Raw genomic sequence first — 19,159 nt, 5'->3', positions numbered from 1 at the left:
TCATTGCTCTAAGAAGCCCACCTTTGCTCATCTAACCTCAAACTCAGCTCATTTAACTTAAAAGAGTTTAAACTCAAGCTCAGGTTGCTTCAAAGCTATTTATGTATAAAGCTCGAGTTCTAGCTTAGTTTGTTTCACGCTAGTGTAAAGATTAATTTTACTTTAAACTAATATTGATAATTTACATTTAAAAGTTTGTGTCTTCAACCCATAAAAACCTTAATAACTTCTTGATCACCAATGCATAACCCACTATAATGACGTGAGTTACACTTAATATGTTGCATTATTCATAACTTTTTGACGTGCCAAATTTTTAGCGGTCATTCTAAAATACTTCACGTTTTGTGAAAATAAAGTCGTTTTCTGTTAATCACTTTTGTACACAATTTGCATGTTAAGTAGAACGATCACATGATCATTCAATAAAAAAGTGCATGCCACTGTTTCAATTCTTTTAAAGTTTGTTTAAAAAGACAAATTTTGTAATAAAACTTGATAAATAATGGAAAATGTTAAATTATAATAAAACAAAACTTGTTTCACTTATTATTTATAGGTTTGCTCGTCGTTGTTTGTGTTATTTTGGGATACTGGCCTATGAATTTTGTTTGATTTCTTGAAAACTATCAAACAAATCATCCTAACAATAAAATGAGTTTTTTTTTCCTAAACCAGTGTGGTCACAAAAGGAATTTACCAATTAGGTTAACTAGACAAATTTGTTTTTTACGTTTAAACGCTTGGTTTTTATCCACGTTGCTTATAACATAACGAACGTAGTTGATTGATCTCAAATTCACGTTGACTCGTTGTCGTAACGCTCGGTTTTTACCCACAGGGTTTTAGCAGCGCCCGAGTTTCAACGCTCGGGTTTTACTAATGCCCGGGGTTTATCGACAGAGTAAATGTCGTTTTAAATACTTTATTTTTTTATATGTTAATCAATAAAATCCATATTAGTTCACCACTGCAACGCAACGAGTACATAAACAGATCTGACTTATCTGGTGCGTTATTGTGCCGGTAAGACACTAGTTGAATATAATTAATAAAGGAATATTAAAAAACAGGCATGTTGACTAACACCCCTTTTTGAGCTCAGCAAGTTATCCTCAAGCTCGTTTATTAAATAAACAAGTTGAAGCTTGTTTAAACTTAACTTGATTCGAGTTATTAAAATACCGACTCCAAGCTAGGAATGAGCAAAAATCGGTATGGTATCGATTGGTACCGGTACCGAAATCGGTACCAATTTGGTACCGTCGGTACCGAATCGGTACCAAGGTTTTGAGTTTTCGGGACCGGTACGGTACCGGTATTTCCCGAATTTTACTTTAAATACCGGTACCGAACCTAACATTTCAGTACCGGTACCGGTACAAAAAATTTGCGATTTTCGGGATCGGAATTTTCGATGCCGGTCCCGGTACCGAGCTCATCTTTACTCCAAACAACAATTCTCAAGGTAAAAAGAATACTTGCAATAAATTACTTGTAGAAAGTTATGGTATATTCTTTTTTGAAAACTATTCTTTAAACCATGAATAATAATAATAATAATAATAATAATAATAATAATAATAATAATAATAATAATAATAATAATACATAGCAAAATGAAGTGGGGATGAAAAGGGAAAAAAAGTGACATTGTGTAACACGTAAAAACTTTGAAATGTGATATTGTCACGGCTATAAAAGACAGCTCAGTCTTGCCTCCATTTATATAGCCTTTGCCCTCAAATACTCTTCATAGTTCACACATTACTAAAGAAAACCATACAACAAAATTTAAAGTAAACAAAATTATGGTTCTCTCTGATCCTGAGTCACAACTCGCCAAAACCGTGCCCGATGCTTGGGACTACAAAGGCCGGCCAGCAGCTCGTTCCACCACCGGCGGCTGGACCAGTGCCGCCATGATTCTAGGTCCAGTTAACACTTTGTTAATTTTTTTTTTTTTGTTCTTACGACTATTAATATTATTATCTGTTGTATATTTAAATGCAGGGGTGGAGGCATGCGAAAGACTAGCAACGCTAGGAATCGCGGTTAATATGGTGACATACTTGACCGGTACCATGCACTTAGGAAATGCTAACGCGGCCAACGACGTTACGAACTTCATGGGTACCTCGTTCATGTTGTGTCTCCTAGGTGGTTTTGTTGCCGACACCTTTCTCGGCCGGTATCTTACTATTGCAATATTCACGGCGGTTCAAGCATTGGTTAGTATACCTTTTTACACTTTTATATTACTTATGTTGTTTTTATTTTGTTTTATTTTTTTTATACACACCATGTTTGTATTTTTAAAGGTGTGATAATGGTTTTTTAAATCACCATCTAAGTTGTTAGTTAGTGAGGCTGACGAATTGAATTGTTAACACAACTTGAATTTTATGACACTGTTTAACTTGAACATAACTTCTATATTACCTGTGTTGTAAGCATCAACCTTAACTCGCACTAACTTAAAATTGTGTACTTCAAACACGACATGCTTGACTCGTTTATCCAAACGGGGTGCCGGTTGAAGGATGATAACCATGTTGTGAACACGACATGTTTCACTTGTTTAGCCAAAAGGGAAAATTTCAACTTGAAAACGCGTCATTTAATTAAACAGTTCAACCAGCACACAACCTGTTTTCTAAACGTGATAGATATGTTAACCAAAACTGATTATTTTCGTGTCATGTTCCAAATCATGTAGAAATTATCAGTCCTCACAACTTCTCTATGTTTTAATGTGTATGTTTCTTTGCTAGTTTTTATTTATTTATTTTTTGGTTAATAATCATTAGGGTGTGACAATATTATCAATCTCAACTGCCATTCCAAGTTTACAACCACCAAAATGCACCCAAACCGGGGGTTTTTCCTGCGTTCCAGCAACCGATCTCCAGCTAGCAGTCCTATACCTCGCACTCTACCTAACCGCTCTAGGAACCGGAGGACTCAAGTCCAGCGTATCAGGTTTCGGGTCAGACCAGTTTGACGAATCCAACAAAGAAGAAAAGGCACAAATGACTGCTTTCTTTAATTGGTTCTTTTTCTTCATAAGTATCGGGTCACTAGCCGCGGTTACGGTCCTTGTTTATATTCAAGACAACCTAGGACGTAGATGGGGTTACGGGATCGTGGCGTGTTGTATCGTGTTGGGGTTTGTAATATTCATGTCGGGTACCCGAAGGTACCGGTTCAAGAAACTGGTAGGTAGTCCGCTAACTCAAATAGCATCGGTTTTTATTGCGGCGTGGAGGAGACGACATTTGGAGTTACCCTCGGATCCTAGTTTGTTGTTTAATGTTGATGATGTTCAGAATGCTGAAGATCCTCGGAAACTAAAGCAGAAGTTGCCCCATAGCAAACAGTTCCGGTTAGTCTTATTATTATTATTATTATTATTATTATTATTATTATTATTATTATTTCTAGTTTTTTGGTTACAAGTTTCTAAAACACATACTTAATACGTGTGAGTTAAAGTAACGCATAATGATAAAACAAAAGTACAAAACTATATATCTTTGTACTTTTGTTGTCAAGCAGTGAACTGTGAATCTATCCAAACAAATAGGCCAACAAGTGAACAAGCCAATAAATGAGTCCAGACTGTCAACAGTAACTTTTCAGCCTTTGGATGGTTGTATAACATAACTTCAAAATGTACTTTTTGTATACCGTCATGTGATATCACAGGACGAGAATGCATATTTTGACCCCTATAAGGTCTTATACAAAATTACAAACTATTAGACGGTTCATATAATTTGACTGAAATTGACTGACGTGACAGTAGTAAGTTAATTCAGAAGTTATGCAGCCCATATGACGTGAAAATTTGTTTTATATGACCTAATTTTATAAATGTGGCACGGTAGGTATAATACTATAACGTAACGGAGAAGCTAGTGTAGCATAACCCTTAATAAACCAATTGGCATGGAACTCATTTTGCATAAGTATAAAAGAATATAATATATATATATATATATATATATATATATATATGTAACTGATATAAATAAAATCATTTTTATTTATTATAATAATTATGCATTACATAAGAAATATCTCATTTATATAATCATGATAAAATTAAAAATATATTATACTATATGTAGTTATATATAAAAATAGTTATATGTATATATAAAATACTAATTAAATAGTTAATAAATAATAAAAAGGATCAAGTCTGAGTCGAACTAAAGATTGAAAAATTATTTATGGACCAAACTCAAGCTTTAAATGTAAAACTTGAAACGAGCCAAATTGATTTAACTTACTTGAGTCAAGTTGAGCTCTAACAAAGCTATGACACCTTTGAGTAGAAAAAAAATTAGTTAAAATACTATCATAAAGCTCAATTGTATTTACATATATTATAAATCATATACCTACGTACATAGAAACATCAAACATGTTTAATCTATTTGACATTTTCAATCACTTGTCAATACTTTTAGCTAAAAGTGTTTTGATCTGGTTAACCTAACAGGTTTACTGATTGACCAATTTAAACTTACAAATCATTTGATTTTTATGTTTCTAAAGAAATTATATATTTCTGTATACGGACTTACGGGGTAATGGTGTCAACCTGTGAATATGCATTTGGTATTCCGTTTCATGTATCCATCATGATTTTTAGGTTCATATAAGGCTCATTTAGCACCTACTAATCATATAACTTATTTGTTTCTGTACTTGTAGTTTTCTTGACAAAGCAGCAATCAAGAACAACGAAAAACCGGGTGAAATTTCAAAGGCAAGCAAATGGTGCCTCGCAACTTTAACCGATGTGGAAGAAGTAAAAATGGTGATCACAATGCTCCCAATTTGGGCCACCACAATCATGTTCTGGACCATATACGCCCAAATGACCACTTTCTCCGTATCACAAGCCACCACCATGGACCGACACATAGGCAAATCCTTCCTCATCCCCGCAGCTTCCCTCACAGTCTTCTTCGTGGGCAGCATTCTCCTAACCGTCCCCATATACGACCGAATCATAGTCCCAATCGCCAAACGCTTCTTAAAACAACCGCAAGGGCTAAGCCCACTCCAACGCATAGGTGTTGGGCTAGTCCTATCCACATTTGCAATGGTTGCAGCCGCGTTGATCGAGATCAAGCGGCTCCACATGGCCCAAGCCCATGGTTTGGTTGATGACCCATCAAAGGTGGTCCCACTTAGCGTGTTTTGGTTGGTCCCACAATTTTTCTTTGTGGGGTCCGGTGAGGCATTTACCTACATAGGACAACTTGATTTCTTTTTAAGGGAATGTCCTAAAGGGATGAAAACAATGAGTACCGGGTTGTTTTTAAGCACATTGTCGTTGGGGTTCTTTTTTAGCTCGTTGTTGGTGACCATAGTGCACAAGGTGACTGGAAACCAGGACCCGTGGTTAGCCGATAATTTGAATAAGGGGAAACTTTATAACTTCTATTGGTTGCTTACGGTTCTAAGTGTTATAAACATGGGGTTATATTTGTTAGGGGCAAAATGGTACGTTTACAGGGAGCATAGGGTTGCTGAGGAAGGTATTGAGTTGGAAGAAGAGCAAGTGAACAAGTGATTTGACTATTTTATCCCTCCTTTGTTTAAGTATATTGTCTAATATTAGTTGCTTTGTATAAGTTGAAGATGATGATGATGACGACCAAAATAATGGAGATGTAAAAGTGCACCCACCCATTATTTCGTGTAGCTTAAACAAATGATGATCAAATATAAAGTTTATTTCATATGTATATCCATTTTTATTATAGTTTTGTCATTTTTGTGACGTGCTTTACTTTCTTTTTAGGGCAAGAAAAAGTGAAAACAAGCGGTCGTGTTTATATCTGATTCCATCGGTTTTGATGAAAATTCTTGATCAAGCCGTCAACTAGGCATTTAGGGAATGAAAAATTGTAAGCCTGTCTCTGAGATTCCAGTATTGAAACTTGGGCCTTATGTAATTTATTTTTGCAAGACAAGTGCCATTAGGCATTTCGGCCCCTGCGACTCTTGAATTCCCGATTACGATTGTAGATAGGGATGCGTAAACGGGATTTTCGGTACCGATACCAAGATTTTGGGAAGATCGGGATCAGTACCGATCTCATCCCTAATTGTAGATGGTGCAAATGGTTGAGCCCATATCGTTTATCAACTAATTAGAATTGTTCTTGTAAGAGTATGATACTAAACCCGGTTTTACGACCCTAAATTTATTATGTTTGGCTTATTTTATTATATGGACTAATACAATGTTATTGGGCTGAGGGGGTTTTGTGGAGGTAACCCTAACTGGGCTAGGCCCATTAGGGTACCATGATGGTGGCCATGAGACTCTCTATATAAGGAGGTCTCCACCTCCTTATTAGAGGTCATGCTCAATAAGAGCCACCACCACTTTTTTGTGTCTGTAAACAAGAGATCCCTCAGGATTTCTTAGCAGTCACCTCCACACCCCCAAAAAACCATTGCAGGTCTCAAGCAGCTGGAGAAGAAGATCAAGGCGTGGCTCGTTCATCTCAAAAATCCGTGGAAACATCGTCATGGATCAGGTCAGATTCATTTCGTGCTTCGACATTGGCGCCATCCGTGGAACGGCAACGAACTACCCTTTGATCTTCATCTCGGCTGTCAGATCTCTCCCAGGAAAAACCCAGATCTGGAAGTTTACAGAAAAAAGCTTCAAGGCTTGTTCTATTAAAGCTCAAAAAGATCCATAGATCTAAAAAGAGGCTTCCAGATCTGTGCAAAAAGAAACGGCCTGGTTCGAATGATCAGGTCTCCAGATCTGTGATGGTTTTAAATCTGCTCCGAGCTTCAGATCTATCTAGGTCTGATTTACAGATCTAGGTCTAGATTACAGACCTGGATTTTAGGTCTAAAGTTGCAGATCTGACTCTAAAATTGCAGATCCGGAAATTACCAGACTTCCGCCGCCAAGTACGCGCGCCCGCGGATTCTCACTCCGCAGCCGTGCATGTGCCGCCGCGGAAACCACCATCTGGGTTTTGCGCAAGAGACCTCCGCCATGCACGCGCACTCACGAGTCACCACTCCATCGCCGTGCATGCGCGCATCAGGCCTCGCGCCAAACTCAAAGGTTGGGAATCCTCATAATATCCCATATGGCCTCGCGCCAAACTCAAAGGTTGGGAATCCTCATAATATCCCGTATGGCTACGCGCCAAACTTCAAGGTTGGGAATCCTCATAATATCCCGTATGGCTACGCGCCAAACTTCAAGGTTGGGAATCCTCATAATATCCCGCATGGCTACGCGCCAAACTTCAAGGTTGGGAGTCCTCATAATATCCCGTATGGCTACGCGCCAAACTTCAAGGTTGGGAGTCCTCATAATATCCCGTATGGCTACGCGCCAAACTTCAAGGTTGGGAGTCCTCATAATATCCCGTATGGCTACGCGCCAAACTTCAAGGTTGGGAGTCCTCATAACATCCCGTATGGCTACGCGCCAAACTTCAAGGTTGGGAAGCCTCATAACATCCCGTATGGCTACGCGCCAAACTTCAAGGTTGGGAAGCCTCATAACATCCCGTATGGCTACGCGCCAAACTTCAAGGTTGGGAAGCCTCATAACATCCCGTATGGCTACGCGCCAAACTTCAAGGTTGGGAAGCCTCATAACATCCCGTATGGCTACGCGCCAAACTTCAAGGTTGGGAAGCCTCATAACATCCCGTATGGCTACGCGCCAAACTTCAAGGTTGGGAAGCCTCATAACATCCCGTATGGCTACGCGCCAAACTTCAAGGTTGGGAAGCCTCATAACATCCCGTATGGCTACGCGCCAAACTTCAAGGTTGGGAAGCCTCATAACATCCCGTATGGCTACGCGCCAAACTTCAAGGTTGGGAATCCTCATAACATCCCGTATGGCTACGCGCCAAACTTCAAGGTTGGGAATCCTCATAACATCCCGTATGGCTACGCGCCAAACTTCAAGGTTGGGAATCCTCATAACATCCCGTATGGCTACGCGCCAAACTTCAAGGTTGGGAATCCTCATAACATCCCGTCTGGCTACGCGCCAAACTTCAAGGTTGGGAATCCTCATAATATCCCGTCTGGCTACGCGCCAAACTTCAAGGTTGGGAATCCTCATACCACATGCTCATGCACCACATATGCTCACGCATCACATATGCTCACGCATATTACACATGCTTACGCATCACATGCTCACACATATCACAGTCTACGCGCACGCGCATGCAACATCTGCGCGCGGCGCGGGACATAAAGCCTACGCGCACGCGCATGCAACATCTGCGCGTGGCGCATAACACAAAACCAAAGTCTACGCGCACGCGCATGCAACATCTGCGCGTGGCGCGGGACATAAAGTAGCTCGTAAGACGCCTCTCGCGCAAGCTCCATTATTCTTACAGCTCATAAGACGCCTCGCGCGCAAGCTGTCATTATTCTTAAAGCTCGTAAGACGCCTCGCGCGCAAGCTGTTATTATTCTTATATAGCTCGTAAGACGCCTCGCGCGCAAGCTGTTATTATTATTACAGCTCATAAAACGCCTCGCGCGCAAGCTGTTATTATTCATAAAGCTCGTAAGACGCCTCGCGCGCAAGCTGTTATTATTATTACAGCTCATAAGACGCCTCGCGCGCAAGCTGTCATTATTCTTATAGCTCGTAAGACGCCTCGCGATCAAGCTTTATTATTCATACAGCTCATAAGACGCCTCGCGCGCAAGCTGTTATTATTATTACAGCTCATATGACGCCTCTCGCGCAAGCTCCATTATTCTTACAGCCCGTAAGTCGCCTCGCGCGCAAGCTGTTATTATTATTACAGCTCATAAGACGCCTCTCGCGCAAGCTCCATTATTCTTACAGCCAGTAAGTCGCCTCACGCGCAGGCTTTATTATTATTATAGCTCGTAAGCCGCAACTCGCGCAGGCTCTATTATTATAGCTCGTAAGCCGCCTCACGCGCAAGCTTCATTATTTTTACAGCTCGTCACCATCATGAAGAAAACCTCCCAAAACTCAAAGACAATAAAAACAAGGCCAAAGAACAGGGAAAAAACCGCCTCATAGCCTAACACACCTCATAAAGTCCAGCGCTCCACCTAGACGCTTGCGCGTCCAGGAGCAACACTGGACTTGGGGGGGCTTGTAGGGGTATGGTACTAAACCCGGTTTTACGACCCTAAATTTATTATGTTTGGCTTATTTTATTATATGGACTAATACAATGTTATTGGGCTGAGGGGGTTTTGTGGAGGTAACCCTAACTGGGCTAGGCCCATTAGGGTACCATGATGGTGGCCATGAGACTCTCTATATAAGGAGGTCTCCACCTCCTTATTAGAGGTCATGCTCAATAAGAGCCACCACCACTTTTTTGTGTATGTAAACAAGAGATCCCTCAGGATTTCTTAGCAGTCACCTCCACACCCCCAAAAAACCATTGCAGGTCTCAAGCAGCTGGAGAAGAAGATCAAGGCGTGGCACGTTCATCTCGAAAATCCGTGGAAACATCGTCATGGATCAGGTCAGATTCATTTCGTGCTTCGACAGTTCTGACTTAGGCCCAATTTAGCAATTAAACAGAATGTAAGACCTATATTATCACTAATCTATTCGAACTTAGAAGATACAGATTCATTATTTTATTTATATTTGGACTTTTGTATAATTTTTAGACCCTTTATCTAAACACAACTTTTTTTAATATATATAGAAAAAGGTCCTGACATAAATAAGACTGAGACGGCGGCTAAGCCCTGTTTGGGCCTGCGCCAGGCCTAACCAAAATGAACCGGCTGGTTTAGCTGTTTAATGGTTTGTTTTTAGTGGTTTGAACAATTTCTTTTTTCAATATTAATATTTTTTATTAAAATTGACGGTTCATGACATAAATAATAAAGGTTATACTGCTGATTCCATGTTCTAAACCGAACCGAACTGTAAATGTTTAGATCTTAAACCGACCGACTTGCTTTAGTTTAAACGGTTTCACTATGAAAACTTCTACATAAAGCTAGAAACCAAAGGAAATTAGGGATTTCCCAAATGAGCTAGTAAAGTAGCAAACAATACATACATAAATAATGTAATCCTCAAAAGATTTAAGATTATATATATATTGACAAAAAAGCATACACTATATTTTCTGTTTTCCTAAACAATTTGTATGGACAATTTCTTTCTGACATTTTTGGGAAATTAACTCTCTTTTCCTCCTTTTATTTTTGTATGTATACAAATAACTTGTAAAATTCATTACCTTATAATTCATGGTCTGCTTTTGGAATCACTAATATCTTGGCTAACCTCACCAAATATACTTGGGCAACCGTCCCATCTGCGCTCCTCTCGCTTTTCCCAGTATCCGCCTACGTATCGATAGGTCCCACTTTCACTATCTTTTTGGAACCATCGCGGTTTCCATCCGTTTTCTTGTAACTTTCTAAACTGCAAAGTTTAGAGCAGATAACGATAAACGATCAATAATAAGTTCATAAGAGTTATTTGTATTTGTTATTAATTGTTACCATTCTCTGCCTGGTCTCGAGACGTAACTTTTCAGCGTTTGCCATGTTATATTCCCCGTTCTCCAGGTGTCGCTGATCTGGACGGAGTCTTGAATCCGTAGGAGGAAGCTTCTCCTTAACCCGTTATCAAACACCGAATAATTAGAAACAAACACAAACTAAATATAAGAACTAATAAAGTAATATATGTATATATAGGATTGGGGTCATGTGAGAATCATTTTGATATTGAGAACTTTGAGAACCATTTTGGACCACAAAAAAACTTTCTTTAAGAAAAATAAAAAAATTTATAAAAAAAATGCGAAAACAAAAAAAAGTAAAAAAACAAAAAAATTTTCACCAGTTTAGCAAAATTATACATATATGTATAATACGTATTTTTTATTTTTATACATATATGTAATAAATGATAATGTACATATGTGTACATTATGTAAATCTAGATTAAATAAAAATATATATATGTGTATAATTAGGTTTTTTTTATGAAACCGGGATGAAAAATAAAATTTTTGGTTTTTGTTTTTTACTTTTTTAAGATTTTTGTTTTTTTTTTCGTTTTATAATTTTTCTTAAGGGGTTTTTTTTGTGCCCTAAAATGGTTCTCAAAGTTCTCAATTTCAAAAAGTTCTCTTAGGATCCTCACCCTATATATATATATATATATATATATATTATTTATATTTCATCATGTCCCAACTTGAGATGGTAAAAAAAACCGGTCCGGGAACCGGTTTGCCGGTTTAAACCGGAAACCGGTTTTTACGAAAACCGGTTTTTTAAAAACCGGTTTGACCGGTTTACAAACCGCCGGTTCGTATTTCGGTTACACGTTTTAGAGCCAAAACCGGTTAACGAACCGGTTATTAAAAAAACCGGTTTTTTTTAATAACCGGTTATGGAAAAACCGGTTAACCGGTTTTTTTATAAACCGGTTTTTGACCGTTATAAAAAAACCGGTTAACCGGTTTCTCCATAACCGGTTAACCGGTTAAAAACCGGTTTTTGAACGTTGTAATGGCTATATGGCCGTTTTTTTTTGACCGTTTTTTTTTTTACCATTTTACCCCCACAAACATCTATATATAGTTTAGGTTGGGTATTGGTTAGATCACACTCGATTATACAACTCCAAACGCTCTAAACGTTTATTTCATACGCGATTATTTTGTTATCTCACGCTCAATTATACCACATTACCACTCCATACGCTCTTATTTCGTAGTCGATTATCATGGCCTCCCAAAGTGCTGCTTCATCCGTCAACATGGGTGCCTCGAACACGGGAGAAACGGTCATTCGGGTCATCCCCACGAAACGAAACCAAAATGTTTGGCAACATTTCGACCTATGCGAAATGTCTAACGGTGGCCAAAAAGCTCGATGCAAACATTGTTTGAAGTTTTATGGCAAAGATGCAAACTCCACTTTAAAAGCGCATGTACAAAGGCCCTTTTGCAAGGCCTTGAAGGACGAATCGGGAAGTAGTTCGCAGCCGGAGATGACGAATCAAGGAACGGTGTTTACGTACGACCTTGAAGCGGTACGTCAAAAGTTTTCAAACTTTGTGATTCAACAAACACTTCCTTTCAACCACTTCGACAACCCTCAATTCACGGAGATGATGCAAAAGTATGTTCAACCACGCTACCAACACGTAAGTCGTTCGACCCTTAGAAGAGATTGTCTTAAAGCATGGAAAAACGCTAAATCCGAACTAATTTCATACTTTTCAAACTTACAAACTGGTGTAAACTTAACAACGGATGTGTGGTCGGTACCTAATGGTTCGCCCGACTCATACATTTGTGTGACGGCTCATTGGGTTGACCCCGAGTCGTGGCAAATGATGAAACGAACCGTTGCGTTTCAATTGTTTGATTACCCGCACACGGGTAGAAATATTTTTAAACTCTTGGATAAAGTCATTCGACAATACAAGATTGAACATAAAATCTTTTCAATTTCGTTTGATAACGCGTCCAACAATACGGCCGCGGTTGGCCATTTAAAATTAAAGTATAAACCTATTTGTGATGGAGCGTTTTTTCATAGCCGATGCATTGCACATATTATCAACTTGGCCGTGCAAGATGGGTTAAACGTGATCGAAACGCAAAGAAACAATTTTAAAAGAATGTTACGAGATGTTTTTAGCAACAATAAAACATTTTCAAGATACAAAAAATTTTGTGTAGAAGCTAATTGTCAATGGTTGGGGCCAAATTGGGATTGTCCAACAAGATGGAACTCGACTTGTGATATGTTTGAGAAAGCCATCCAACAAAAAGAATCATTAATTGCGTTTCATCAAATTTTGTCAAGTAGGGGTAAATGTGCACCGTACGATCCTAGAAACAGGTTATTGATTGAGATCGTTACGGAGGTCCTTCAAATTTTTAAATCTTGCACAACTAGTTTATCCGGGGTTTACTATCCAATAAGCCCCATTGCTTTACCAAAAATTGCTGTCATGTGCACAAAGTTGAGTGAACTTCATTGTAGGGGTGCACCTTATTTTGATATGGGTGTAAAAATGAAAGAAAAATTTAGAAAATATTTTCAAGAACTACCCGCTGTTTTGACATGTGCTGCTGCGTTAAACCCTTGCATCAATGTTGGTGGTGTTGAAGCTTTAATAGAAAAAATTTGTGATGAGCTAGAGTTAAACAACGATCAAAACCCCTATTATAGCCAAACTTTAAAGAATGCTTTCAACACCACCTTGTCAAACATGTATGATGTTTACCTTACAAAATACGGGTCGTCTTCCCAAATTCATGACTCGTTAAGAGCTGTTGCCCAATCCCAATCCCAAACCGACCTTGAAATGGGGATGTACTACATGATTTGGGAAGACGCCGGTAAACGTCAAAAGGTAAACACCCCAAGCAGTGAACTTGGAAGGTATGGTGGTACCAACTTTGTGAAACACATGACTCCGGATGAATTTAGAAGTCTTGATTTGCTGGCTTGGTGGAGAGGTAAGGAGCATGAGTTTCCGATCCTCGCCGCCATGGCCAAAGATTTACTAACGGTCCAAGCTTCCACGGTAGCTTCGGAGTCTGCTTTTTCTGTTTCTGGCAGGGTTATATCGATTAGGAGGACTCGACTCACTCCACCAGCTATAGAGATGTCGATTTGCTACAAGGATTACTTGGACTCTTTAGTTAGGGCACAACATCAACGCTCACTCGAGGGGGAAATGGAGTATGAGGCGGGCTTGTATGAAGACGAGGTCAATCAAGGACACACTCAACCAATGACCGATGAAGAAGCCGCGTACGACGATTACCTAAGGAATAGCTCGGGATCGGGTAGCGAAGAAAATTAGTTAAAGAAACAGCAAACATGGAGGCAAATAATGAGTAAGAAACAGCAAGTTGTTCATGTAATCGTGTCTAAGCATTCTTTAATGTTTGTATTTTTGAGTTACGAATATGCGATAACGATTTAATGTTTGTATTTTTAATGTAAAAACTATAAATGAAAGTTATGTGTTTTTAATCTTCCAAGCAAAGAACCCTAACAACGAAAGCAAAGAATGGCTTCGGTCAGTCCGTTTTGCCTTATAGTTACCGGTTTGCCTTCTAGTTACCGGTTTGTTTATACTGTGAAAAAATAATGGTTATTTAAAAAAAAAAAAAAAATTGGTTATTAAAAAACCGGTTAATAAAAAAACCGGTTTATTAACCGGTTCTAACCGGTTTCTAAACCGGTCCTAACCGGTTAGACCGGTTAGGGTTTTGACATACAAAAACCGGTTATTAACCGGTCCGGTTATTAACCGAACCGGTTTTTTTCCGGGCCAAAAAAAACCGGTCCGGTTAATAACCGAACCGGTTTTTTTTAAAAAACCGATTTGTGCACCTCTAGTCCCAACTACCTGCAATCCTGGTGTTAACTCATTCAGTGTGATAGCAAAAGCCGTTAGATTGTATCGAGTGAGATTACTCGGAGGCAAAGATCTTTTCCATAAAAGAGTTGCATCACTCAAATCCTTCGGCTTCACATTTGCAACTCCATTTATGTAATGCATGCTGTCATCCCACTTTCCGAATAAAGTCGCATATTTCTTACGACTAGCGTCTTCAACAAACCCGTGTACCTACAAAAATGAATATTGATATACAAAAAAAAAAAGTAATGATTTGATAAAGTCATGAATAATGTAGCATTTTGAAAGCGGTTACCTGATGAGGATTTCTTTCAAGAAAAGACTGTTCTTTGAACTTCAGTTGGCACGAGTATTCTCGGTTACCTCGGATATGCATTGTTCCATGATGATCACAATAAACTTTACCAAAAATAAGATTGTAAATGTTGGTTGTCACCTGGGAGTAGATACAAAATTATACCAAGTAAAAACCAAGGAAATTGGCAAAATAGCAAGTTTGACCATTGACTTTGACGAAATGGCCCTTGACTTTTTATTTACTCAAATATCATTTGATTTCCTTTTTTTTTTAATTAAGAAAATGGCTCCAGGTGAACTCAAACACTACTCAAAGATTTATCCATGACACGAAAACGTGTCGTGTCAGACACACTTATCATTGTCAGGCCGGCCTTGAAGGTGTGCGAGCGGCACCTTCCGCCGGGGCACTTGTTTTTTGGGGGCCAAAAAAAATAATTCTTAGCTACTATAAATTGATTTTGATCACTCTTAAAATTATTGGGTCCAAACAAATTGTTATTCTAAATCCAATGGTTAAAATTTAGGTTATTGGGCCCAAACCAAAATCAAAAAATCAATAAAAATAAAAAAAATTAATAATCAGTTAAATAAAAAAAAGGCTGATCAAAATAAGGCCTCTGGCGGCGCTTCGTCGTTCACATTCCCTCTTCCAAGTTCCAACCCTCCTTTTTTAGTTCCATGTCACCAGTCACCACCATCTCCGGCAGTCCACCACTGTCGGCGCCACCAGAAAAGAACATCGGCCACCGCCATACTAACTCGGTGACTCACCAGAGTATGATTTTAAGTTTAACTATTTTATTATTTTATTTTATGGTTATTTTATGGTTGTTCCGCTATTCAGTCGAACGATTGGATATTTTGATAACATAAACTGCGAAGTGGTAATCAAATAATTTGTTGTCAAGAATGCTAGGAGAGTTTCACAAATCATCGGTTAGCAGTTAGCTATTATTGTATTTGAATTTATTACTATATATTTGCTATTTTTATTGTTATAACGTTAATGTCGTTTAAAGAAATAGCTTATATATTTCGTTACTCGTTAGGGCTTAGGGGCCTTTTTGTTTTAGCTCGACTGAGGTATTAAAATTCTCGGAGACGGCCCTGATAATTGTGTCATGTCTGTGTCCTAATATGTACCTTGCTCCAGGAACACCTCTCCATCATCAAATTCTAGTGTAAGAACACCAACCGGATCAAGCTGAATTGACCGTCCCCAAAATCTTGTTCGAATGTTGGTATCCCCCCAAAACTTCCACCCTTTGCCTTCTGAGTGACACGCTATTATGGTCGGATGATGGCTAACCTGTTTTGACAAATTAAAAAAAAATGACCTTCAAAAATGTAACAATAAATAAATCTGCACACTTTGTAAAACAACAAACCTTCTCGGAAATAAAGCGAACACCTTTCTCAGGATAATCAGCTTCATAAGTTTCCCCTAACAACGGGTTAAACGGCTTGCAGTGTCGTCCTTCTGAAGAAGCATATCCAGAAACCGCGAAAGCAGCAACCTTTAATATTCTTTGGAGACTGTTTCCCTATAACCACATCATATATGATATTAAACCATAAGTCCAAACATATGCTTAAATGTAACACGAATGGTCTTTTACGTGGATGGATGAACCAAGGGTATTTTGGTCATTTTCAAAATTTTAACAGAAAAGGTTAACCTCCACTCATGTCAGAGACCATTCGTGTTACCTTTATGTATACATTTCTAACATTTAATATTCTTTGGAGACTGTTTCCCTGTAACCACATCATATATGATATTAAATTAAACCATAAGTCCAAACATATGCTTAAATGTAACACGAATGGTCTTTGACGTGGATGGATGGACCGAGGGTATTTTGGTCATTTTCAAAATTATAAAAGTAAAAAATAACCTCCACTCATGTCAGAGACCGTTCGTGTTATGTTTATGTATGCATTTCTACTTATGGTATACTTTCCTACATTTAGGGACCAAAAGTGAAATCTGAACATACCACACGAACCGACTAATATAACTGTGTACCTCTTTTCCATGATGGTAAGCTTGATCCAGAAGGTGTGAATACTCAAGGTCCTCAAAACACTTTTGTAGAGACGAAATAGGTTCGTTAAAATAAACGGGAAGACACACTCGCGTGAGATCCTTACCGACATTGTCTTTGATCAGAGACCACAGACTCACCCCCTTTTCTTTCTCGGCTGGATCCGGAAGCTTCTTACGCCTTTCGACTTCACACATTTCATTGGGTCGGGTTTTTAATTCGGGAAAACAGTCATCAAAAGCAGCCTGAAACATACAAAATATGCTTGCTTGATAAATATTATGTAAATAATATTATGGTATTATGTTACATACCAAATGTCAAATGCATGATTAAACACAAAGTTGATCAACCAGCATATCAACTACTTATATATATACAACTGGCCCGTGTTCAACGTGACGAGTATAATGAAATGACAGTAGTAAGTTTCTTAGGAAGTGTTGTAAAGAATTTATTATTTGTGGTTCTTACTTGATGAATTATTGAGAGTTAGATCAGGAAGAAGATAACTTCAACCACATGGGTGGGCCTGCAACTTTTACATATTTATAGGATTTCAAAAGGTTACAGCTTTGATGATATCCAAATCTTTGTTCACATTAGACAACTAATGTGTAGAAAAACACTCGTCCAACTCAGGGCCGTTTCCAAGAATCGTTAAAATTTTTTAGGCCGACGGCAAAAAAAATGGACCTAATATGAGTTGAATAATATGGACCAAATACATATTTTTTTTCAAAAAATATATATCATTATAATTTTAAAAAATAATTCGGGCCTATCGGGGTGTCGGGCCGGGGTTGGTTGATCACCCGGGCCTGCTCATAGCCGGCCCAAATGTTGATCTGGTTTCTTTTACACCGAATCTGAAAAATGAAAACAGGGAAAATCATGAACATTATATTGACAGAGAATATTAACAAAATAAACTTGATTTTTTGAAATTACGAAAATAGTCGTTTGACTTTTTTTTTTACTTTTAGTTTCCGGTAATTTCCACCAATTACTGGACGCATGTCACCAATCACTGACGAATCAGAACCTCGATTCAAATCTCCTACACTACGTTTTAATTTTATAGAAAAACATTTTTCTAATTCGCGGGGCCTCTGGATCTGCTGCGCCAAGATGAATCTGTAGTGCCAAGCGCCAAAAGACACTTGTTGCGCTCTGTTTGACTTTTAGTTCTAAGAAGTCAAGGCTATTTCGTTAATTTTCTCGTTGAAATGGATATTTTGTCATTTTCCCATAAAATAGGCCAAATGACCGCGAAAAGTAATTTCAAAAAAAGTACTTGTTCTTTATTTTGGAAAGCGAAGACTGTCGAAAGGACAAATCATTTATAGAAATATTTGGGTCGTATTTTGTATAAACAAAACTGGATGCGTACTTAGGTGGCTTTAACAGAAACGCTACGGCATCAAAGGTGTGTTTTTTTCTAAAAGAAAAATGGTACATGATTAGTACAGAGTATAATATAAACTTACTAGTTAGTTAAAAATAAACTTTTAATGAAAAGAACACACCTCTAACTGTCGCACGTTTTCAAGCAAATCCGAACGTTCTTCACAGAGATTTTTAATATGTCCTTGGATTTCAGGGAACTCCAACTCTGCCCACAATCTTTGTTGCCCGTTCCTTCTTCGATTAAGCGTTTCTTTAATCTTTCAGTTGACAACGATACATCATTTAACTGTCTTAAAGATAACAGAATTTCGGTTGACGCCAAAGCTTCAATCCAGACAACCCTCTCTTTATTAGAACTTGTTCTGAGATAAAGTGCTTTCGTAGCTGTAAATATATAAAATCTCTTTACATCTGATCTGCTTTCGCGAAATGATAACACCTGCCAAAATAAATAATAAAATTTCAGTAACCCTTTAAGCCTAGACACCATTTCAATTATACATTTCTTCTCTTCTAGTATTTCATGTTAGGATCAAACTGCAGAAAAAATAAAAATATACGAACATGAGACACAAGTATTTACGTGGTTCGGTCTAACATGCCCTACGTCAACGGTCTGCAACCAGGAATTCATTATTGTCTCTCAACACTACTGATGGGAAATTACAAGTACAAGGATTAAAATATAGGAGTCGGTCAACTCGGGGGGGGGGGGGGGGGTGTTCCTAAGCGCTTTTACACAACTCTGTCAGTAATACTCAGATTTGGTCAACTCTATCTGAATCGGTCATCCTTTTGATTTAAATTGATATTCACGTATTTTGTCATAAATATTAGTAAAATATGATATTTGAAAATATATACAATCTACAAAAAATAAATTTATTCTAATTTGCCATGTCCAAGTACTAACCGCCTAAGCCGAGTAGTTGCAACTCCCTAGTCGATC

The 19,159-nt window shown here is 38.3% G+C and overlaps 1 protein-coding gene and 1 pseudogene across 2 annotated transcripts; one reads left to right on the top strand and one right to left on the bottom strand.

Moving 5' to 3' along the window:
- The first annotated feature begins 1,681 nt into the window (after positions 1–1,681).
- LOC143567611 (protein NRT1/ PTR FAMILY 6.3-like) lies at positions 1,682–5,737 on the top strand. The gene is made up of 4 exons (XM_077053990.1): positions 1,682–1,932; positions 2,014–2,231; positions 2,811–3,385; positions 4,726–5,737. Exons 1-4 carry the CDS (start codon positions 1,812–1,814, stop codon positions 5,591–5,593), a joined length of 1,782 nt encoding a protein of 593 aa, XP_076910105.1. The 5' UTR covers positions 1,682–1,811; the 3' UTR covers positions 5,594–5,737.
- Positions 5,738–10,277: 4,540 nt separating this feature from the next.
- LOC143567613 (oxysterol-binding protein-related protein 2A-like) lies at positions 10,278–18,700 on the bottom strand (annotated as a pseudogene). Its single transcript, XR_013141446.1, has 10 exons — positions 18,337–18,700; positions 17,781–17,860; positions 17,616–17,669; positions 16,782–17,045; positions 16,141–16,296; positions 15,896–16,061; positions 14,748–14,888; positions 14,441–14,662; positions 10,552–10,665; positions 10,278–10,471 (listed from the first exon to the last, which is right to left on the bottom strand). The product of XR_013141446.1 is annotated as an oxysterol-binding protein-related protein 2A-like (transcript).
- Between the last annotated feature and the right edge of the window lie 459 nt (positions 18,701–19,159).

This window comes from Bidens hawaiensis, unplaced genomic scaffold, assembly GCF_021521415.1.
Source record: "Bidens hawaiensis isolate Kalapana, Puna unplaced genomic scaffold, B.hawaiensis_p1.1 tig00023456_1, whole genome shotgun sequence".
NCBI classification, from domain to species: Eukaryota; Viridiplantae; Streptophyta; class Magnoliopsida; order Asterales; family Asteraceae; genus Bidens; species Bidens hawaiensis.
The sequence above is the reverse complement of the archived record's forward strand: the minus strand, read 5'-3'. Positions and strand labels throughout refer to the sequence as shown.